The following is a 24,922-nucleotide window of genomic DNA, read 5'->3' as shown; positions in this document are numbered from 1 at the left end:
AACCACTCCTTCATAAACAAAAAGCTGTAATGGCAGAAATGCTCCAGCGGATTTAGGCTTTTTCTACTTTTGCTATCAGCACGCCTCCCAAGTCAAAACCTTTTTTCTAGGAAAACGTAATGGTCTGTTATAGATTACAAGCTGGGAGCGAAAGCACTCTCGATTGTCCTTGCATAACACTACGCAGCGGACAGTGGAAATTAGCTTTTTTTTTTTTTTACCAGCCCCATCAAAGTATTTCATTTGTGGTCAGTGTGCGCACCAGTGGGTCTAGTTCAGCCATGTAGGAGACTGACAACTAAACTGCCTATATGAGCAAATTTCACAGAAACTAAATGTTTTTTCATACATAGGAGATCTCTGGTGCAGTAAAAAGCACTGACTATAGGGCGGATGAAGGGAACAGCCCACTGGGCAAAGACAGATCATTCCTTGCACCTAACCAGCAATGTGTCCCTTCATTCTCGCGACAAACCCTGGCACCAGAGCTCAGAGAGAAGACTCCTTTGCAGTACTAAGGTTTCCAGAAGGCACACGTGAGCTCTTCAGGCCTAGTCTGACATCTTCGGAGAAATCAGTGAGACACTTCTTTGTAAGGAGCAGTTTCTTAAAACACTTAGCAAGTTTGTCAAAAAGCTAGGCTGTGTCAATGGTTAGCCCCGAGACAGATTTACAGTGTTCATAAGCAAAAAATAGTATGCAGCAACATTGGCGGCTTTCTAAAGAAGCGGTTATTCTTATATCTGCTAACACAACATAACTACTGTTGATATGACCAGCTTAGATCTACAAGCATGACAACAATAGGACAGTGAAATTCTTAAGTAATCGAAGACTTTGCTGGAGTGGACTTGGCCAAAAAAAGCAGCCTTTACAACAGCTCCACCATGGGATCCATTGTTTTACTGATAATTCCTGTAGAATTGCCATTGGGGCTAAAGGGTTCAATGACAAATGCCTACCACTGCAAATTAAATTTAAATTCTTCGTTTGACATACACTCGTTGGGCAATAGCATGCTTTCTAATGTTTACAGATTTGTTGAATGATATATTTAAAGAAAATGACATTTTTGATTTGCTAATAACTTTGCACCATTTTACAAATCTGCACAAACTTTAGCAGACGCATGACGTGTCTAGTTCATGTTCTTCTATAGAAATTTTGAACTGATCGGTTGGGGCGAAATAGAATTTGGAATGCCCTTAAGTTAACATTTCCTATTTTAAAGTTCAATATGCTTTTTTCACTTTGTTACAGCAAAAAAAATCATGACATGATGGTAGAATTTTACTCCAAACAAGCCTTTTCGAAGTTCGCTATGAATCCGTCAAGAAGTTTAGAATTTGTTATCAATGGTGTTGGACGTACTTCAAACTGCTATTCTTTTATACATTTGTAAAGTTCGATTCGAGAACAGTTTTTTAATTCGAAAGCAAAGCTGACTGGCATGCATTTCTAGAATTGCCAAAGTCCAATTCAAAACGTTGATCCAGCTGCCATTACACAACATCAGTGGTTCAAGAACTTGTAGAGGAAAAACATCTTAGATAAGTGGGGGTAAGAAGGGCAAAGCTCTTCCAAACGGGGTGATATGTAGACTTCACAGAAAGGTGTGCGAAAAATTTTACATGTGTAAAGCAAGTTTGAGGAGGACCATAAAACGGGTCACAAATGAGTTTGGATACTGTTTGCAGCCCCCTTAAAAAAAGGTACTAGAACAAAACATAAAAAAACTTAAAATGAGTTTGAATGGAAGGCCTTAGATCGAGTTAGTGACCAGATCACGTGTAGTAGGCTCTGGGTGATGAGACGTGTGCACAGGCCAAAGCCACAATTTCTGGTGCCAAGGGGTCTGGTGGAGACGACCAGAAAGGTTGCCATCTGTGCGCATACTTTGCTCTGTATGGCCAAAGGTCCGGCTGACTAATAGATCTCCCAGAACGTTGGATTGAATAACAACATTCCATCATTGTATTGTACTGTATTGTACTGGTTCTTATATAGCGCTGCTGTCACCCCACGGGTATCCTGGCGCTCAAGTAAAGGAACACACAGCCATCAAGATGAGGGATCAAAGGAAGGACAGAGAGGATCAGGCTTTTGGGAAGAGCCATGTTTTGAGGCTCTTTCTGAAATCAGATAGAGAGTCGATCTGTCTGATCTTCTGTGGTAACTCATTCCACAGCCGAGCACCAACCACGCTAAAGGCCCTCCCCCCCCAGCCTAGAGCGTAATATTCATTGAATATACAGAAAAAGTGCTTCTGGGAGTGTAAATTCAACATGCAGCCCCTCAAAATATTATAATCACACTGCAGCCAACCAACTAGGAAAACCAAACCACTCTCGACAACTCAAAAATTTGTTCCGGAAACCTAAATACAGCCAAGATACCAGTTGTACCACGAGGGAGAATTTACAGTAATTCAAAGGACACCAATTCAGTTTTGAATAACTAGCCAGGTCCCAATGAATGTCCAAAGAGTTTTAAGTTTAGAATTTTTCATTATTGGTAATGGAGAGAAAAGCCTGAACACGATGTAACACAATGCCTCCAGAACACCATATGGGCACTATTTCTCCCTTTTGCTCAAAAGTAATGACAAGAGAAAAGACGGACCTATTTCTCCCCATATCAGCTTCATCACGCAACATTCAAGCATAGCCCAATAAAACCGTTTGAAGTTGGAGGGTTCATCTGACCAAACTAGTGGCATACTTTAACTTTCTAAACCTGTTGACGTTTTTAATAGCCAATACAAAGTTACTTATACTAGAAGTCCAAATTCTTGGAAAAAAATGCTTGCCATACAATTTGATTGCCAAGAAAACATATAAATTTAATGATGAGACTGACCAATTAAAGATAATGGAAAATTATCCATCTCATCTGATGTATGAATTACTTCAGTTGAGGATCATATTTTTCATGTACCCTTTGATCAACTTGCAGTTTGAGGCTAATTTGCAAAAATTCTGCTTGAGGAACCTACCTGGGGAGTCGACTGCCCTTTAACTGGGACCCTAAAGCTTGTGAATAGTAAGTTGTACAAATGCCACTGTAAATGAAGCACACGTAAAAGAAAGGATACTTCTACCACTCTAAGGGATATGTTGTGTGCCGCCTCTCGTAGTTGGCCTCTCCGAATTAAACAGATTAGGGAAGCAGGTTCAGCCGTTAATAACAATGAAGCATCCTGACAAGTAAGACAGAACATAAGGTAAAGCAATGCCCCCAGAATGGGAAGCCGTCATTTTTACTTATTCGGAAAAACAGGCTGACAAAACGTCATTTTAGGGAAAAGGAAAACCCACAAAATATTTTAAAGGATGCATGATACAGAGGTAAGAAGGGAAAAAGACATGGGTATACAGGATGGGATTCGTTACAAAAGGGAGTACAGTGGAAGAGGAAATTAAGGGATTGTAAAAAAAAATAAAAAATAGGGGAGTAAAGTGGGAAGGGACTAAATGGGTATGCAAAAGAGTAAACTTCGAATGGGAGTAAAGGGTTTGTAAAAAATCAAAGTGAAGCAAGAGGTGGAGAAAAGGGTATGAAAAACGGAAATAAAGTAGAACAGACTGGTAGTGGGTTGTGAAAATTGAGGAAGGGAGGAAATTAAGGGATATGTAAAAGGGCAAATTAGTAGGAATATAGGGGTTTCAAAAAAAAAAAATTGAAGGAAAGTTGGATAAGAGGAAAGAGTTTGCAAAAAATTTGAGTAAAATGTAAGGGAGAGTATCGCTAGCAGCATCAAAAGCAAGGATAGGGTTTGAAGGGGAAAAAAAGAAAAATTGGCTATAGGGGGAACCTCTACCACTTAAAAGTCATAAAAATAAAATCAAACATGAAGAAACAAAAGTTTCTTTTAGAAAGCCTTTCAGCGGATTTTTCTCAACCTTGTGAAACATTCTTAAAGAGAAATGTGTCAACAACAGTAAGAAATAAATGTGTAAGAACCATTTTCTTCTGGTTTGATTTTTATCAAAATCCAATACAACTGTAAAAACAAAAGTGTGAGAGGTAGAAAGGGTGTTTGAAAAAGGAGTAAAGCATAAGAGGGAATAAGGGGTTTCTAAAAAAAAAAATGGGGGGGTTTAAAAGATTGGAGTAAAGCTTAAGTGCAAGTAAGGAGTTTTGAATAAGGTGTTTTTAAAAAAGCAGGAGGGGGAAGTATAAGAAATTAGGTTATTGCTTGAGGGGGGGTGGACATCCCGCTAAGGCAACAACCACAATCCTCGTCATGAAGAACCACAAAAGCCACTAAATTAAACTGTGTTTAACACTCTGGTAGCTTGGCACAAAAGCAGCCATACTTAACTTAGAGGCAATGTGTAAAGTATTTATACATCAAACAGAAATAAAGTGAAAACGTAATAAAATCCCAAAACAATTTAGAAAAATAGAGTAAATTTAAATAAATAAAGTGATACAAGAATGGCAGAAATACAATCGGTAGACCTGGAGATATTGAATTTCAAATATTTTTTTATAGCACTGGACCGGGGGGGAAAACGGACGTTCAGGCCAACCATGTGGAGTACAAGCTGGGCACAGGGACAAGGTTAGTCTCTCTGAAGAGTGACCTTCTCAAGTCCTGGTGCAAAGAGTTTCTTCGCACGTTGGAGGGGGCTGAGGGGAGGCTGTTGGCGTGAAGAGAAGGTTGAGTGTTATGGAAGGTCACTGCGTCATATTGAAGAGCTGGTTGTCACTGGAGCCTCACGTTGGTTAATCGTCACAGATGGTCCCTGTCGGAGCAAAGAGCAGGTCTCGCCAAAGTTTTGAATTGGGGGGTCATCGCGGGTGGCAGAGTGTTGGCACCAACTGTCCATACGCAAGTGGCCCAAACTTCAGGATTGTTACCTTTTTCATGCAAGTGGAGATGCTCTCAGTGATGCCAACCAGTGGTCCAGGACATGGGGTCACCTCTGGGGACCAGGACTCACTCCAGTGGAGGCCAGCAGCAGGGCTCAGGCAGGGCCATTTGCACACGGCCGGATGGGAAGTTGCAGGGAGGACTCTGGAAGCTTGTTAGGTCCATGTAGCTCACACAGGAGGTCAGCAAACTGACCCTTGCACTCTTTCTGGGCAGCATGACATCAAGGCAAGCAGGTCCAATCTTTCTTCATTAGTAAACATGCAGTCCTTCAAGCAGCAGGGCTGTCTTTCTGGCAGCAGGGCAGTCCTTTTTCCGAATTTTCCACAGGGTCAGGAGTGTTCTGACTTTGGAGGTCCTATAATAATACATGGTGCTTGCCCCTGTGTGTGAGGACTCCCTGTCCTGCCCCAAAAACTGGTTCAAGAAAATACCTCTCCTTTCCCTGGTCAAGGTCCAAACTGTCAGGTGTGACAAAAGGCAGGCCAGGCCAGGTGTCTCATTCTTTGTATGTGCTGTAGGTACATCCCTTTGAAGTATAAGTGGGGCTAGGTAAAGCCCCTCCCCAGCCATCCTGTCGGGATGGCCCATCCTGTCCACACCTAAGCCCCCTTTGTCCTACTGTCTAAAAGCAACACAAATCCCCAAACGCAGAGCCATACCCAGTCAAGTGACCAAGGACACTGGCAGAAAGGCACACACGGTTGGGACAAAAAAATGCCAATTTTCTACAAGTGTCATTTTCAGAATTGCAACTTAAAATCCACCTTTATCATTAAGGAGGATTTTAAATTACAATTCATTTGTGTGTGAACAGTATGTAGCTATCTTCTCCCAATCTGATGTTAACACCTATTAAATGTGTTGAGGTAGCCCAGTGTTAGTCAATGGGAGAGATATCTCTTGCAACAGAGATAAATGGAGATCTTCACTGCCAGGACATGTAAAAGTTAAGTACAGATGTCCTACTTGTTAAATACAATGCACCCTGCCCTGGAGTTTTTAGGGCCGATTATAGGGGGCCTTATAAGAATTATAAAGGAAGGTTTACGCCTGGCGAAAGGTTTATTTCACCAGTTGAAATAGTTCAAAACTACATTACAGGCTGCAGTGGCAGGCCCGAGTCATATTTTACAATGCTGCTTTAATAGGTGGCACAATGAGCGCTGCTGCCCTCTTGTAGCATTTAATCTACAGGCCCTGGGTACATGTAGTACAATTTACTAGGCAATTACAAGTAAATTAAATGTGCCAACTGGGTGTAATACAATTTTACCATGTCTGTAGCAGAGAGCAGAAGTATTTTAGTGCTGGTTAGCAGGGGTAAAGTGCACAGAGTCCTAATGTCAACAAAACAATTCCAGCACAGCAAGCGAGTCAAGGCAAAACGTCTGGGGAATACCACGACAAGTATGTCTGGTCAGTAATATGAGTGGGAGGAAGGGGCTGTAAAAAGGAGATAAAAGGGAGGGGTAATAAAGGGTTAGTAAAAATAAAATGTGAGTAAGGTGGGATTAAGAGGTTTGGAAAAAAGAACAAAAGCAGGAATGAGTGTAAGGGGTTTGTATAAAAGGGAGTAAAGCACAAGTGGAAGAGATCTATAAACAAAAAGTGAAGAGGGAGGGGATAATAAGTGGAATAGTAGTAAAGCTTAAGATGGAGTAGAGGTTTCAAACAAGAAGTAAATTGGCTGTAAGGAGTTTGTAAAAGAAAAAAAAAGAAAGAAAAAAAAATGGGAATAAGATACTTGAAAACAGAAATAAAGTGTGAGAGGAAAAAAAGGGTTTATAAAGAAAAACAGAGCAAAATGGGTACATAAAAAGGGAGTAAAGTGGAAAAGGGAGTAAGGGATTGTTTAAAACTGGATTAAAGTGTGAGGTAGAGTATAAGGGGTATAAAAGGCAAGGAAGTGGGTCTTGGAAAGAAAAGAAAACTAAAAAACACAGAGGTTAAGGGAGGGAACCTTAAAGTCCCCTCACCTCTCCTTAAAAGCCACAAAACAAAAAACAAACAAAGAAACAAAAATTACTAGTGAGAGCCGTTCATAAAGAAAAACAATTAGTCAACAATGGTTTGATGAAATATTTTCATAATAATCAATGCAACCCCAGAATAACAAAATACCATATCGATTTCCTTAAATAAGAGTCCAGAACTCAGCACAAGTTGCTTCATAGGACATCCAGAAATTGTGGCAGAGACACCATCTGCCTTACCCATCAGGAACAAGGGATATTACCCCAGTGCCCCTACTTCTAGGATAGCCTTTAGAGCGTGCGGGTCAACATTAAACACATCGGAAAATCCACTCCCTAAGAAAACGGAGTTTAGAAGGGTGTATGCCAAGGCAAATAGCTTTGGGTAAAAGATCAGTCCTGCCTAATACCATTATCCAATTGAAAGCTACTAGACAAAACTCCATTCACCATCACAATACGTGTATAGTAAAGCAGAGAAAAGGAAGATCCACTCCACCCTGAAGCCATTTCCCACAGGACCCCTAGTAGGAAGCCCCATTTACTTGACTCAAACTCTTTTTTCACCATCAAGGGATCATATCACCAAGGGACCTAAATTGGTCACAAATTTAAAACATGGATCTTAAATTGGTCACAAATTTAGAACACTCTCAGGTGACTGGAAGGCCTAAGGATGGACATGGTTGCCTGTGAGCCTTGGGATGTTTGACGCTAGGGAAATCATGGACAGAACGGCAAAGGAGGTCAAACATCGGTAGCAATGCAAGCCTACAAGCTACTGCACTCAACCCATAGGCGCTTCACATCCCGTGCGTAATCAAATGTTGAGTGACAACTGAAGCCCCATCCGTGAGCAGTGACAATGAATCACAATGCTTAACTGTGATTTATGGCCTTTATGGTTCTTGGAAGGGATGCACGGCTGTACGCTCAAATTACATTTATGGTCTTTTCAAGCGATTTTTGGGTTAGATTGGAATCAATAAACTGCAGTCAGTTATTTCTGATCAAAGACTCTGTGAATTCATGAATAGAGGACAATGGGGCGGGGTGTAAATTGAACCAGGTAGTATAATTTGGCAGGTTAGCACCCTGCTGCCCCTGTGGATAGTGCCAGGGTCTAGGAATACAATAAATAAAACAAGATGGAGCTCAAATAAAATTGGCACTGGTAGTGCAAAGCAATGCTGCACAGTGAACTGGATTTGGTGGAGAATCCTACCCTGTTCCATACAGAATAAAAGTAATTTCAAAGTGTATTTCTTACCACAGGAAAGATCTAGTACAATCATAATAACAGTACAGAGAGGTACCTCAATCAGACGCATCACTGGTCTGATGGGAGGCACATAAAACCTCCACTTTCTGACTCTCTTGAAATCATAAATATCTTCACTAAAAAAAACGTTCATCCTGTAGAGCACTCCGCTGGTAGCTTACTGCTATGCACACAAAACAAACACACAAAACATACATACATGCAAGTGAATGCAATTTATTGGTCTCTTTTACTCCTAACAAAGAGTGTGATATTTTACTGTGAACTCAAATACTTGAACTTGCCTCGGTGCCACTGGACCCTCGACATTATCCTCAGCATTACCATCATCTCTGTTTAAGGTTTTAACGCCCTCCTCTTTCTTTTTTTCTTTCCGCCGCCTCCTACAATGACTTTAAAGAGAAAGGTATATCATTGCTATGTGATATTTTCTCGTAAAACAAATTTGTGTTCATTCTGAAACAATTTAAATGCTGCATGGAAGATTTGGAACAACCAGATGCAATCAAGGGCATTTTAAACACCACAACACTATCCAATAAGGCTACTTGCCATGCTGTATTTATTTATCAGTATTTATATATCAAAGCTAGATCAGAAAGGTATGCCATATTTTTTTTTTGTGTTTCATAGCAATTTCCAATTTCGGGATAAACAGTCATGAAACCAAAGGGAAATCCCAGAAAGCTATAAATTGCTGAAACGATAACAATTTTCTGAAGTCATCAAGGCGTGATGTGGGTAGATTGCTGTGTGATTTCCCAAATAAAGTAATCATTGAAATAAAAACTATAAATCCAATCATCATTAAAAAAACTTTTTTTTAAATAAGTTTGAAATACAATTAGAGGAAACAAGAGAAATGAGCAACATTGTTATCACCTTTAACCTTTTGGCAAAGAAAGCCAATTCTCAAAAATAACAAATAATTATGCCTGCCAGTCTGGTTTCAGCTACAGAAATTATAGTCTTTATAGTTTATTCAAAGCACACATTACACTTAGCCAACAATTGAGTCATGGATTACAATGTTTTTTCATTGTGTACCGACTATGCATCACTTGGTGAGGAAAGATGCAATAAAATTAAAAATTGGAGGCGAATGACTGCATTTATTTTTTAAATGTACCTAAGAATCAGTTTGAGAAGGCAGCATTTGGGCTGTGGGTATCTGTGGTATTTGGCCCTGGGATCAGCCAGCAAATATGGAAATCAAAAACTCAGAGGGGAAAACTCTGGTATTAAAACAAATTTTCGGATATGATTTTTACCATAGTTTTCGGGCAAACTATCGAAATAACTGGGTATTGCTGAGGACTATTTCTGAGGTAAAATACTACTGTGTATTGTTTCAGCAAAATCTACACAATGAATTGTATCCACTATGCATTAGAAGAAAAAGCAATATGCCTATGGAAATGTTGGATCCGATGAATGCCTGGTTTTCCATCTACACTTACGCACCACCAACCTGCACTCTCGTTCTTCAGATATTGCGAGTTTGTCTGCGGCGGTCTGGAAGTCTTATAACTAGGTTATATTTCATCCCTCCCCCAGGGGTAAAGCCAGATCGTATAGTTCATGTGTGTGTGAAACTGTTTGATCAACTCCCCTTTTAATTGCTTACAAGTGAAATTATGTATAGTTGAAAAGTGGTGTTAGCCTTACAATAGAGGGGCACATCATTACCCAAAAAAGTTATGACAATATAAATTAGGAGTCGGCGTGGTCTCCAAGGCCCTCATTATAAGCCACAACTTCATTACCAGACCTATGGAAAACAGTGATTCTGTTTGCATTCACACAGCTTATCTATGAATTGAGGGGGGGGGGGGGGGGGGGGGGGGGGGAATTCGAACCTGGAATAAATAAGTTGGCAATTCATCATTTCTTATGGGAATCCCATGGCAAACTCTAGAGGTTAGACTTAATGTGCCCAAATCTGGAGACCTCGCAATTTGGCCCCAAGTATTACTTCAGGAATCTTGCTGAGCAGCGGCTGTGAAGGGCAAAGAACGATATTCCACTTGATGAAAACTGAAGCTGGGGCTTTGACGTTTAAGGAAAATGTAGTGTTTTTATCAGTGGACGGATGCTTAGCAGGATTAGGGAATTGAGAGAGGTGTGTTGAAATTACACCATTTCCTAACGGACTCAATCTATCTGCCTGTCACTCACTGTGAAGGAGGGGCATTTTGGTGGATGTATGCAATGGTATTTTTCTGCTAAAGACCAGTAAGGCTTCTAAAACTAGCACCTCATAATTGTGTGCCCCCAAGGAAAAATGCTCTAGACTTTCAAACCCATCAAATCTGGGGAAAAAGCACCCCTAGGTTCCCGAGTCACAATGGGTATTGGTGGTCAAATAAGGTCAAAGCCTATAGGAAGCAGTGAGAGTGTAGCGAAGTTCAGTATAACACAGAAACATTCAGTAAATGAATACCCAATTAGATTACTTAAAATAAATTGCTTTTATATAGCTCTAAAATAACACAATAAAAATATATACAGCAAACAAAATACAGAACAAAGCAGGTCAAAGTGGATAGTCATTCTCAAGATATGAAAATAAGCAGATTTTAAACAATGGGACAAAACCCCACGATTATATGGATGCCTATAACATGCAATGTTGTTTTGAAATCTAGAGCGTTGCAAATGATTCAAGATTGTTGAAGAAAGATCAGTACATTTTATAAGGGGCAAGAATCTTGAGATATCAGAACAAAGCCAAGTTTCTGGCTTAAGCCCAATCAGTATCAAAATACAAAGACTTTCAAAAGCATGACTCTAACCACTGGACTTGAACCCTGGGACCATGAACTGCTAGTGATCTACCGTGGAGACATTTGTAAAAGGGGGTGCTTGAGAGTACTTTGACCCTGTGGCCCTTTTTCTTGAGCTGATCAAAAAAGACCACTGCTCCCATACCACACAGCCCTTCTAGAAATGTTGGGAGTAGAGATCGGTCATTTCACATCCTGCAATTCATGGGTGCATGCTCTGCAAAGGACACAATGCCTCTTGCTCAGACAGAAATTGGGAGCAGGAAAGCAATTTGCAAAGGGCGTTCATTTTTTATAGGGCAAGAGGGTCAGTGGGTGGAGCTTTGTAACTTGAGGCCAGAGTATACACAGTCACACTGTGTCCGCGGTTATACTTAATAAATCCTCTTTAAAATGAATCTCTTCTCTAATCCTAATTATTAAGGTTTCACATGTTTTGTTTCTATCCTTTCTAAGTATCTCTGACCCCATAAACCACTCATCTTCAGTTGCCTATGGCTCTGTTATCATCCCCAACTTTAGCTTTTCCTTCACTCTCATGACTTCTTCTGCTATCAGCATACAGATCTGAAACTGCTTTGGGTAGTAGAAGCACTTCCTGAGTATTTAAAAAAGTCTACAGGAGGAGGAAGTGCTATACTACAAACTAACATAGCGTGTTACCTAGGGTTCTCTGTTACACACACCAGTCTTTTCTCAAGGGCTATAAAGCTATGTTGCCAGAGTACAGGGGCATGGCCTACGGTGCAGGAGTCTGCAGGGTATGAAGTCAATGTTACATCTCAATTTAAGAATCCACGCCCAAAAGTTTAATTAAAGCTGTGCATCCGTGGATAAATGTACTGGAGGGTTGATTATATATAGATCAAGTAACCTGCCTTTCGCGCAAAGCGGAAAGAAATGGTTACAATCAGAACAAAATACTAAAGTGCATCGAAGGGGAGCTTGAAGTAAGGTAAACGTAATGGCCATACTATTTCCAGAGGAATACCATACTCACGGTTGTATTACCTCTAATGAAGATTACCTTGTTTGCCATTACACTGCACACCACTACTTTATCAATGGTCTAAATATCAGAATTAAATATACCTTTAATTATAAATAAGTCAAAACAGCTATCAAAAGGAGGTCAACTAATTATTTGCCATGGGTTAGGGTGGTTGTAAGATTTGGCATTAGTTTAACATAGTTTATAAACATTTCATCATGTAACAAATTCATTTGATATTACATTAAAATGTACAAATATATATTGGTAATGATGAGGGAGTTCATTAGAATTATTTGAGTCAGGGCACCCTTTTCAAATCAATTTAATAAAAAAATGTTTAAGCACATTATAGACACGGCGTTTAGCGTTAGGATTAGCACTAGAGTTCTGGTTAAATATTCATTAATTTATTTCATGAAAGGGATCCTATATTTTATTGGTGATGGATTGTGTTAGGGTTTAAGGGTTAGTGATCAGAAAATGATAAAGCTTAATTTAATAATAAATATAATTACAAGCACATATCCAGACATTTACCATAGCTTAACAAGAGCAGTAGCCATATGCGACGAGTAAAGTGTGTAATACCAAAATAACTAAATAATTATTATAGATAAGGAGTTTGATTAGGGTTAAGCATCAGTGATGAGACAAAGATAAAAAAAAAGGTAGAAGCTGTAAAGGTTAAGGCAACGTTAATGTTGAAAATAGGCTGCCAATATAAAGAAAGGCAAAATAAAGCGTTGATGTAAAGGCAGAGGATGTAATGGCTGGAGAGACTGTTTGTATCATTTGTGAGGATGTGCGTTACAAAAAACACAAACAAAAGAACATCTAGGCAACTTTCCATTATGCCTCTGAGATGGTGTGGCCAAAACTTCCACTGAATGTGTTGTAGCTATATATGAGAAAAATAGTCCTGTATATTTTGGGGAAGACCTATAGATTGTGCGATCTGTTAATGGTTTTACTTGGATATCTTTTTTTAATTTTATTTAGAAAACAAACTCACCCAGTCATCTCCAGCTGATGCTCAACTGACACTTTTGTGTAGTTTCCTAGAGGTATTGCTATGTTATTTTAAGACTTGTAAAGCGCAACTATCACCCTCAAATGGGCATCTCTGCACTAAAATCTGCAATTTTGTATACCGCAAATTAAATACAATATCGTAAACTGGGACCAAAGAATCGGTCAGATTATGCCCGAGATAAAAAAACAGGTTTTAAAAATCTTTCTAAATATGGTTTGATTTTCAGCTTGTCTCAAGGAGAGAGGAAGCAGATTCCAGATCTCATCAGCAGGCACTGAGAAGGCTCGCCCTCTCCAAGTCTTCAACCTGAGCCGGGGACTCGCTAGAAGTTTGGCACTGACCAATCTCAAAACTCTGGGGGGAGCATATAATGTAAAAAGATCGGAGATAGGTTTAGGCCCAGTCTGGCAAATGGCTCTAACAACTATTGTTAAGGATTTAAACCGGAACCGCTTTTCCATTGGAAGCCAGTGGACTTCCCTACACCATTTAGTTATGGATGCTTCATTGTAAGTAAGGTGGCAGTTGGAAATGCTGCGCACGCTCATTTTACTATTAATTTCGGATCTTTTCTGCCAACAGTATACCAATAAGTTCTGCCCCAGGGTAAATTAAATCTGTCCCAAGGCAATTTGTTGGTGCTCTGCCCCAAGACAGTTTGTTCATGCTATACAAGACAAATGAACTACATGAAAAATAACATGGTAGTCAGACATGCAGAAAACGATTCTACTCATCCGTAATATTATCCATCTATCCATCTATCCATCCATCCATCCATCCATTCATCCAGAAAAGCACCACTTACTGGTAACAAGCACATGTGCATATTATGAGGATGATGATGGCTACCACAGCAGCAACGAGACCAATGACTACAAGCTGGCCACGGTCTCCTCTCAGGTAATAGAGGTCCAGCAGCTCACATCTTGATCCTACGTAACCATGATGACACCTACAAAAAAACATGGAAAGATGCAAAAATGAATGGAAACTTTTCCAGTGTTCTGTTTAACGTAGTAAAATTAAAAGTAAGTGTCAATGAAAGCCCTTGGACAGTCATTGTGTGTCGTTTTAAAGCACTAGGATGCTTACTTCTATATATTTTCAAGTTTTACACGGGACCGAGTGGATTACACAAAACGCACCAGGGTGGGTGAATTTTGCAACATGCATTTTGTAGTCTTCATTTGACTTAACAAATTGTTTTAAAAACTGCTTTTGTAAAGGTTTACTAATGCAAAAAGGACATGTTGGGCCAGCCATTGAAAATGTCGTTCTTGCACAGCTCAGGTGGTGGAACATTGATCAAGCAGAGGAGCCATCAGTCCATAGACTTCATAAATATGTTGAGGAGGATGTAACATTGGTATGGAGATGCAAACCATATCACCCTAGACACAAATGATACACTCCATACCGGTGGTGCTGAAACAATGTTTAGAGTGGGGGTGCAGGCATCAATGTTATATGACTGAAGTTAAAGGAATTGTGAAAAATCCAAGCATCAAAAAGAAAAAACACAAGTGTAGCAAATGTGCCATGCCCATTCAGCAGGAGAGCGGTAAGGGTATGGTATGTAGCTGCTGGTGTATTTTGGTGCACTTGTGATGTAGTGGACTGCCATTACCAGACCGCACAATTTTTATTGAAATGGCCACTGAATTTGCATAGACATGCAGCTTTACTGTTAGAATTAAATAGCACAAAAAGGATAATGTGTGGAAATAGCATTTTATCGAAGATTTCTCATTTGCGCATCGGCAAGTAAAGTGTCTTGATTGGTTCTGATCCTATTTAATCTTAGTTTCCATCACACTTAAGAATTACAAAAAACACTGCAGCTTTCCTCATTGATGCCATAATGTCAAATATGTGTATAGGTCCATTTACCAACATTTAAGTGTTGTGTTAGAAAAGCGGACATCCTATAGCCTTTTCTTTCGTTTCCTTTACCCCAGCTTGTGATTGTCGCCTAGAACTCTTTAACAAAAGCCTCTCACTTTGCAATCCGAAAACTAAAAGTACACTCCAGTTTCCAAATAAGCGGCAATTTGTAAGAAGACAGAGCCTGCCATTTGACCATGGTCTTTGAACACGCAGCAAATGTGACAAGATAAACACTCATTTTAAAGGGATCTTTAATACTCATTCAACTTCGGAACTGCAGCATGAATTATTTCTGGGAGAGACGCAGCACCACCAGCACCCCAACTTTCAGCGCCTATGCTCCATACAATATTCCATGCCCTACAATATCTCCGCACCGTTCAAAAAAGAAAAATTCCCCCCCCAAAAAAAAAAAAAATCAAAAACAAGGGGCAATGAAGGTAGGAAAAACAAGGGGTCGGACTGGTGGTCAGTGTCAAGAGCACCATGAACAACCAAAATATCTCAAGAAACTGATCATCGATATGGAACAATAGTACCAGCAGTAAGGAACACCGACATCACCGCTTCCTCAGATTGGTGTGGTAGTCATAAAACAGTTGTCCAACTGAAATATGTACACTATATGTGCACTCCTTCCAACCGACATCCAGGACTTGGGAGCCGCAGCACTGGCGGCCCTCGTGTGGCAACTGCAGCACGCGCTGCCCCATTTGAAGAGAAGGTCCTTTCATGGAGTCTCTGCTGCTTGCATAGTTCCAGGAACCAATGTCCTTTTAGCAAGCCTCCCCCCCCCCCCCCCCCCCCCCCCCAGGAGTGGTAATGGTAGCTCATTAGCAGTGAGATGATCCTATTTGCATCAGAAAGGCTATCTCTGCAATCTCACCCATTGGGCGGTTTAACTCAAGAAAAAAGGCAGAGAGTCAGAAACTAAATTTTATTTTGCATTTCACTCGTCTGTAAAGTGCACTATGACCAGGGGCACTGGAATTCTGCTGCAATGGAGGACAAAATTATGCAGCATGGTTTTACTAAATTATGTTGCATAAGGCAATTTATACAGCCCTAGTGCAGCACATTTTGAAGCGGAATTACTTCACTATTTTCTAATTTCACATATGTTAACACTGGATGGGCAAATTTTTCATTTAATTCATTTCAGCTTAACACTAAATATAGCAATCAGCAGCTGAAAGGCGAGGTTCCTCCACGTGACAAAATATTAACTTTTGATCCTTTTACACTTGAAAATGTTTTGGGAAAAATATGCAAATTATGCAGAAGATGATGGATTATGTGGCAAGTGCAGCAAATTCGTATGTATGCGAATAAACACTTAAGTGGCATAATCACATATTTCCAATGGCCCTGGCTATGACATATCCACCATGCATCACTTTTCAGTGTGCAGCATATTGCATTGTGGGGCTTGCATTTTTGCCTGAATACTTTCCTTATGGGTTCAAATCCCCAGAATGCAAAGTGATTTTGGCTAAAATGGCAGAAATGGCTTAAGGTGTTATACATGACGAAGCCCTTTTCAGGTATTTGTAAAATGTTACAAAGTCGTTTAGTCTGCTTGCTTCACAGATAAAAGAAAAGTAAACTCTGCTCACATATTTTGTGGGAGTTCACTCTTTCATTCAAGTCATGCATTAAAACGAGCATTGGCAATAGGAATGGTTTTGCCTTTTGTGTAGTGAAATGGTTTGTGCCGATACAACGCAACAAAGGCGCAACATGGACAGTAGCAGCACTACTTTCCCCAAAGTAAAGGGCAGGTGGCTGTGTCAAGAATAACCTCACAAAAGTCACTCACACAAACAGGATAGGTAGTACACAGGTAGCTAATACACCAAAGAGGTAGTGGGAGGAGTTAAAGTACTATTGTTCACTCTCCAAGAACACACTGTGAGAAGTTGGCCTGGCATATGCCGGTCACTAGTTATAGTGGCCACCTTGCACCAGTCCAATTCGACTCTTATGGTAGATAGGTTTAAGACAACCTTTTAAAGAAAGCTATCCTAGTGGTAGCTGTGGAGAGCAGTCTTCAGGCTAAGTCTCCGAGGAATGTAAAGCAGCTTGTTTTACCTTATAATCTCTTGACTTACCAAATGAAAAGGACACCACACAGGTATATATATCAAATATATATGTATTTATTCTTGGATACACTCTACTAATCTCTTTATGAGATTAGAACTCAGATACACATTCAAATGTCAACACTTCTCAAAAAATTAAGCACAAATATGGCTGGAGCCCTAGGGGCGTACCAGACTATATACTAAGAAAATGGTTTAACAAACTCGACTTTCAAAATGAAAAGGCCTAGGGCCTTGGGAATCGCTGGGGCTTCACTTCTGCAGTGTTAGCAGGCAAGTAATCAGCCCACGGGAGACACGTGCAGTGTCTAAACACAGCCGCGGGTTTCCTATTGGTTTCAATGGCACAAGTCGCGGGTTGTAATTTAAAGTTTTAGGGCACTTCGGAGAAGTCAACAAGCAAGCCACTTACAGGTTAAGTATTTCGAGTGCCAACACACACTTGGGCACCGGAGTGCACGAGTTACCTCACCCACGGAAGCCGGGTGCATAGGTGTCTTTTGGTGTCGGGTCGCGATGCTGTTTTCAATGGAGATCACTGAAGACTTGCTGCTTGTGACGACTGGAGAGGTGTCCGCTGGAATCCGAAGATGGATTGAAGTTGAAGAGGACCTGAAAATTGAGGGGACAGAGTTCAGTCACTTGCCAGTGACCGGTGGCCAGCAGGATGGATGACCACAGATGTCGCGTCGCTTCAGGTCGTCGATGGTGATTTGTCTCTTCGCTCACGAGGTCCAGGAGAGATAGACGATGACCAGCAGCTGGATTCGGAGGGTCCCACAACGTCTGCAGCTGATGACGGTGTCGGTAACCGGATTGGAACCAACAAACCTTAGCAACTGCATGTCTTGTGTGGAGTGAAGATTGACGTTGATGCAGACCAGCAAGGTCTGATGGACTTACCCCGCAAGGGTAAGTGAGGGCAGGCCTGGAGCAACCAGGAGAGACCTTGAAGTCGATGATAAAGTCTTCGGGTGAGTCACTAGCCAACGGGCAAGCAACCGCGAAGACGCCTTTGCAGGAAAAGTTCCACAGGGGCCCATGGTCACTCGGTACGGGGTAGGCCGCTGATTTTCGGTACCAGACCTGCTAGGGACTTGGACTACAGATGGTCCAAAGCACAAGTTCGTAGAACATTGTTTAGGGTTTGCACTCGGAATCAGTGCCCGGGTCCCTGGTATTGCTGTTCCTCGTCACTCGTGGGGTCCAGATGCCACAGCTTCACTGGGGACTCAAAATGGCCGTCGAGAGGTCAGGAAATCCACTTCAGGGGACACAGGGACTTCGGACTCCGGCGGTAGCGGTGAAGTTTGCAACCGTTGATCAAAGTTACTGGTGCCTGTCAAGCAGGGGAGTCATTCCTTGACTTCAAGGGAGATTCTTCAGTCTCCCAGAGATAGTGAACGTCGAAGGGCCAGGATTCTTCTTTGTAGAGCGTCGTCCAGGGTTAATCTGCATTGCATTGGCAATGCTTGGTATCTTATAGTGAAGATAGGGGAGGGACTAGCTCTATGACCACTCCTCTAGGAGGGTCAGGGTAGTGGGTGGTTACACCCACTTCTCTTTGTCCAGTTTTGCGCCAGAGCAGGGGCAGGTAGCCCCTGAACCGGTTTGAGCTGGCATATGCACGGAGGAGCCTACTGCTCCCCCAGTGCAGGACTTCAAAGCACTCTAAGAGTGCACCCACCCAGCTCCAATACACTAAATCCTGTCTGGGAGGTGGTGACACCTCCCTGTGACAGGATACCCTTTGTTGGGCTTCCTCCACTGCGAGTTTTGGTCAGCAGCAGGAGGGCAGCCCAGTGTCTGTGCTGGTGGCATCCATTTTGTGATGCCAGGGCTCTAGAAGATTTCTACCGTTTAGTACAGTGGGTACATGTCATCCCCTCTAGAAGGGTGGGATCATACTCCCACACCAGTTACTGGTGTGGAGGTATGATTCCAAGTTGTTTGACACCAAACACGACATGTTTTGATGTAGTCATTCCAAAGTTAGCATTTACCGCGAGGTTATAATGCACTTAAAAGTATATGGTTTAACCGCATCCACAAACAGCAGCAGAGAATAGACTCTGCCAGCTGCAGAGGGGTCCTGCTCAGGTAGAAGCACCCCCTCACATAGTAAACCAAGCACCCTGCCCTCAGGATTGTTAGGGCCTGCAAGAGGGGTGACTGATAGGTTTATGTGTGTGTGTGTATGGTGAGATATAGGAACCTATACCTCAGTGAGGAGTGCTAACACTACCTCACACAGGCTGCAGTAGCAGGCCTGTGGTGTCAGATTGAGAATGCTTCCCAGGGGTGGCATAATACATGCTGCAGCCCCTGGTAGGCCTGTGAAGTACCAATGCCCTAGGTACCTAAGGTACCATATACTAGGGGCTCATAAGGTACCACAGTATCCAATCACTAGTGCATCTAATATGCACACCAAGTTGTTTAAGGGAGTAAGCAGATAGGCGGGGGTCCTGGATAGCAGGATCCCAGCCAGACTAGTTAAAAACCATTCAAACACCGGGAAAAAAAGTGGGGGCAACCATATAGTCAGATTCCACCTTCCTACACACACCTAAACATACAGGAAGCACAAGACACCAGGACTAAAGAGCTAAATCTCTGAAAGAATTACCATACATTCATGTGCTCATATAAGATGATGAAACCCACCTACCAAGCGTGGTATGGTTCTTCAATGGGTTCCACAACTAGCATCATCCAAGAGTACTACCGGTCAAGAACTGTACCGTCACACACTTATATGTTCCCTAGTTTTAGTGAGGTTATGTCTATGAGGCCAACATTTACATTTCCCCTTGGTTAAACCTGCAGACCAATATTAAAATGGTGTTACTTGTGTCTCCCCACCACATGATTAAAAATAGAGGATAGGGCAACAGGCCCGGCTTCTCTTTTCTATCAGCACCTTTTGGCACGTGATTACTGCTCCCCTGGGGATAGAAACTTCTCAGGACTACAGGCACCTCACATCAAATATTGTGGAAAAGTCCATGTTCATAGGGCTTGCTATGCAAATGCATTCTATATATATCCTCATTTTCTTCATAACCATTCGAGACACCTTTATTCAGCAGTGGCAACACCCTAACTTCATTGAATTGGAACCCTTTAGGCAGAAATAGTGCTAGCTTATCTCCTTCAGAGGGCAAATAAAGATAGGACAGCAGCAGGGCAAGCTTTTGCCATCAGAGTATGCATACAAACCAGGCAGGAGCGTTGCAAGTTTTGCTTCCTCACATAATTGGCACTGGATGGCAGTAGCAAAGCAACCTATCCACGGTCACAAAAGGTAGCAAGTGAAATATTCAATTCTCAACAGACCAGATCAAGCAGGGAAGACTAGGACAAGCTTTCATCGTTCACAAACTGTACGGCTAAGGTATGGGTGACATGCAGGTTAGAGACAATTGTCTGGAGTGGGTGCTTAACGCACTAAGGGGAATCTATAGAATAGGGAATATGTGAGTTCTAATACTATCCCAAGTCAACATCCTGAAAGTCTGATGTTTTCCACATAGTTAGAAGTAGCCGTTAAACCGTAGCACAGTGTTACTTGGAGCAGCCTAACCACAGCCTCAATCACTAGGCTATATAGAGGCTCAAAGGCGGCAACCTCTTCAAAAAGGTTTTGCATGTGTATGCGCAAAGTGCTGGGCAGTCACAGCCTTGATGCGGGCCTGCTCCAAATATTGAATGCTGCACGTGGGCCGTGATAAATTCTCCTCTACCTCATTGCAATGCAATATATGCAGGCTTGCCATCCAATGCAATAGATAACGCTGCTATTAGATAGACCTTAGGCTTGAGGAGGTGTGTGCACATTTCTGCATGTAAATTTAACTTACGGTGGTGCCCAGTCGAAAGTCCATTGGTCTTAAAATCTGACTCTTACCAATTAAATGTATGAATAACTTGGCACATGCTTACTTTGCAGCTGCACAAGTGGGGGACTGTATAGAGACCTAGTCAAATCTACCCATCCAAGGCTTCCCATCACCCTGCCTCTGCAATGTTGGCAGCTTCCCCGTAGGAAGACAGACAAGCGAACGACATTCCTGCGTTAGAGAATATAAAAATTCTCAGGCTATATTTATTACATATTCATAAACACAACATAAAACATTTCACAGTATTCTAGCATATTACTTGCAATATGTACATCACTTCAGTTGTGGGGATAACTAATACATAGAATCTTCTAAAAGCTCTTGATGGAGTCATGGTTGACCACCCCTCAGGTACCTATAGAATAGACTATTCCAATTGACCTGGAGGTTCGTGATCCCCCCCCACAACAAGTTTCAAATCACAAGGCAAACTTATCTGCCCCTTTAAGATAGAGGGAGCGTGGGCCAGCATGAAATCTGGAACCCCAACACACAACCATGCCAGAGCCAACCCAAATGAGGAATCCCCCCCGCCCCCAATGGGAGATGGGCCTGGGTAAACAGACTAAACCCTGGCTCCCTGGGGCAGTCACCTTCCCCTGACATCCCCAGGGTCCTGTAATGGCGTTACCATGCGAGGCTATGGACTCCTGCTGTAGCCGTTCTGTATACAACTAGGTACCCTGAGCCCTGGTTTGAGACAAAGGCTTCCAATTCCATGTAGAATCCGCCTGCACTTTGATTCCGGATGCCAAGGTTATCCACCTGCTTTCTGTCCAAATAGGACTCCTTCCCTGCCACAGGCCTGGGCAGTTACCCGACTGGCCAGGCCTCCCCCCAAATATTTAACGTACTTAGAGTTGGGAAAGACCCTGGTTTGCAAACGCTAACAAATACCACTTCCTCCACACAGAGTAAGTGATATTTAAGGGGCGCTAATGAGCTGTTTGTTGCCACTATCCTTTTATACTTCTTTCAAAAGTAGGAGGACTTCTATCAATACCAGCTGATCTATACTAGCAGCTAAAACATGGAATAATCCTCCCTTAAACCTTAAGATAATAAAAACCTTTGTTCCTGTTATAACTTTGCTGTGATGTTGTTTTACATTGACTTGGGCTGTGGTTTGTGATGACCACCAGCACCTAGAGACCAGCTAAACAAAGTAGCTCGTCATCAGTTAGTTCAAGAAACACAGACTTATCAGGATAGCACTTTATGTTAGTCAGAGAAGTCACGGGTATTTGTAGTATCCGCTCAAGGTCTAAGGTCCCCCAACCCAAATCGGCTATTACACAATTATAATCTCATCACTTCAGAAAGCCACTTCACAAGCAGCCTTACATCTAGATGTACGTTTGAAACGTGCACATTTTAATAGGTTAACTTCTCTAATAGTTACAATTCCACATTATAGGATTACCTATGAAGCCTATGTAAGAGACATGGCAGGTATTGCAAAGCATATCCTCTTCAGACAGGCAACACATGGTCATAAATTAGTTTACAATTCAGGGTTCTATTCAGACTAGGGTGAGCTTTCCTCATGTATGGCACTGTCCTGAGAACCACACTGGAGATAAAGCACATAGGATATATGCCATTTGCAGTTAAAAATAAATAGACTTTTCTGTGACTTTCTCAAATGCGGGTCATCCAAGGCGATGACAATTTCCTCTTTTTACTCTAGTTTGGGTCTACTTCTGCCAAGAAGCCATAAGATCTTAGGGAAATTAAGCAAAATAATTGCATCACTGGTATTCATCAGGACAGTGGGAGGGGGCTTTAACTCTAAAATAGTGTAAAGTTGTACCATTTTTTTTAGGTCATTATTTTCAATTTGCAAAATAGAGCTCCACTTAGGGTGGTGGTCTGAAGGGTAATGCACCTTTACAATGATTCTATAACAAGGTATTACCAATATAACAATATTTCTACAACACATTCATTCAAATGTGCGTTGGAATGGTAAGGACTTTAGGAATCAAAGGTGGGTAGGTTTAGGTTTGCAAAGGAGTTTTAGGGCTTAGGGCCTCACTGCCAGGGTGACATTAATGGCCTCAGGAGGAATGTCAAATAAGGTCAATTGCCGCATCTCCAACCACGGAGATGCAGATTGTGCAGGACCAGGATCAGCAACCTGTCCTGCTGCTGTGACAAAAGATTCTCCAGAAGAGGCAGCGTGCTCAACAGTCAGATGCACATGCCCTGAAATTTCAAGCATCACACTCTCCTGGCCCAATGTAATGCAAATAGCATGACTTGGGGCCAGTCACTTCTGATATTTTTCATAACTCAGGGCAGGAGAGGTAGCATGGGAAGGCATAGAGGGGTCCCGAGCTCTACTCTAGGCAGAATGAGTCTCCGTGAGTGGGTAGTCTTGGTAATTGCAACACACACATTGCGGACACTGATCATTCTCAATGGTAGAGAAAAGCTCTAGACAGGGTTCTCCTCACTCATGGAACATGCCCTGAGCCACCTAAGGATGCAATCTGATCCTGATCCGCCAGATGTCTACTCAATGTGCCTGATCTGGCATTCCTGTACAATGCCAGGTATTTGGCAGTCAGAAAGATGCTCTGGTGCTATAGCCACCTCTAAAGGCACAACGCCTCCTGGCATACAAGCCCCAGTACCCCACTCACCCTTATTGTTGCAGTACTACATCACAGTGTGTGGTCCATGAGAGCCTGCATCAGCCTCCTGTTGATGGATGGTATGAATGTGTTCAGGGCCAGACGAATGGCCTTCAGCTCCAGTAGGTTGATGTGAAGCCATCCCTCAACTGAAGGCCAGAGTCCTCTAATCTCCAGTTCCTTGAGGGGAAACCCCTCTTCCAACCCAGCAGCAATTCGTCTATCACTGTAAAATATAGGGGGGCAGAAGGAAAAATGGCCTGTCACAGGACAATATGTGATTGTCAGTCACCACTGCACAACTGGAGCGGTCCTCTCTTATGACCTGTATGGTGTCAGAAAGGCAGCCCACAGCTGGGCCCACTGCAATTTGAGAGTCCACTGTACATTTTGCATGTGCCATTTCATTAGGTTGAAGTGGAAGATGTACAAAGCTAAGACACCAAGAAGCCTCAGACCCACTTCACCCAGATCCATATTGAGCCTGAAACATTAGGCTCAAAGCATTAATATCCTTGTCTCATTGTGATTAGTGGGTGGGAGGACCTGAACTCCACTGGGTCTAGGATCACCTCAATAAATAGAAACCTTTGTGAGGGAATCAGGTGAACTTTGGCTTGTTTATGGTGTCAACCTCATTAGGATGCACCTGTGCTCCGAGTGAGGCACAGACACCTGAAAAAGAAAAACTTCTAGCACCCTAACTTCAAGTGTAAATTTCTGTTGTAGGAGGACAAATATCCGAAACACCTGTTTAGAAATACACAGCACTGACTGCACCAACAATGGTGAATACTGTAAATACTTTCAACTAAAGGGAGTGTTATGCCCTGTAATTACTGCCATGCATCTGGCAAATTGTGTGCTGGTATGCCAGGCAGCAAGCGGAGGTTAAGATGTATGCCATCGTCCGTTGGGGATCCACGAATGACTGTGGCAAGCCCACCTTCAGCAGTCAGTCGCTGACATATAGGAAAACAGAACGCTTGACCTCAGAAAATGATCATGGTCATCTTCTTCGTGAACGTTCGAGGGGGCACTGGCAAGGCCGAAGGGGAGCAGGGCAAACTGAAAACATCCTGGCCCACTCGGAACCATGGGTAATGCTGTGGTACTGCAGGATGGATATATAAAAATATGCCTCCTGCATATTACAAAAACACAGAAGCTCCTGGGTCCAGAGCACATACAATCTGAGACCCTCCATCCTTTGCCTTTTTTTCTCGGTATGAGGTGATGGAGAGAATAACCCCAGTCTTTCTCCCAGTCCAGTACCATCTTCATGTCACTCTTGGCAAGCAACAGGCCCACTTCTCATACCAGAAGTTAAATCAACATGCTGGCTTGTACCCTGCTCTGGCACAGGGTCAGAATCAGAGCCTGTTGGACTTGGACTTTTCTGCAGGGACACCTCCAAACTCTTTGCCTTCCTC

General features: G+C 42.2%; 1 protein-coding gene across 1 annotated transcript in view; it reads right to left on the bottom strand.

Moving 5' to 3' along the window:
- Positions 1 to 24,922, bottom strand: part of BTC (betacellulin) — an 86,170-nt gene that overhangs the window by 6,543 nt on the left and 54,705 nt on the right. Inside the window, exons 4-5 of the mRNA XM_085636496.1 lie at positions 13,759 to 13,905; positions 8,422 to 8,529 (exon numbers count right to left, since the gene is read on the bottom strand). Coding sequence (XP_085492622.1) covers positions 8,422 to 8,529; positions 13,759 to 13,905 — 255 coding nt within the window. The remainder of the gene's footprint in view (positions 1 to 8,421; positions 8,530 to 13,758; positions 13,906 to 24,922) is intronic.

This window comes from Triturus cristatus, chromosome 2_1 (assembly GCF_964204655.1).
Source record: "Triturus cristatus chromosome 2_1, aTriCri1.1, whole genome shotgun sequence".
Classification (NCBI taxonomy): Eukaryota; Metazoa; Chordata; class Amphibia; order Caudata; family Salamandridae; genus Triturus; species Triturus cristatus.
This window is presented reverse-complemented; position numbering and strand designations above follow the sequence as displayed.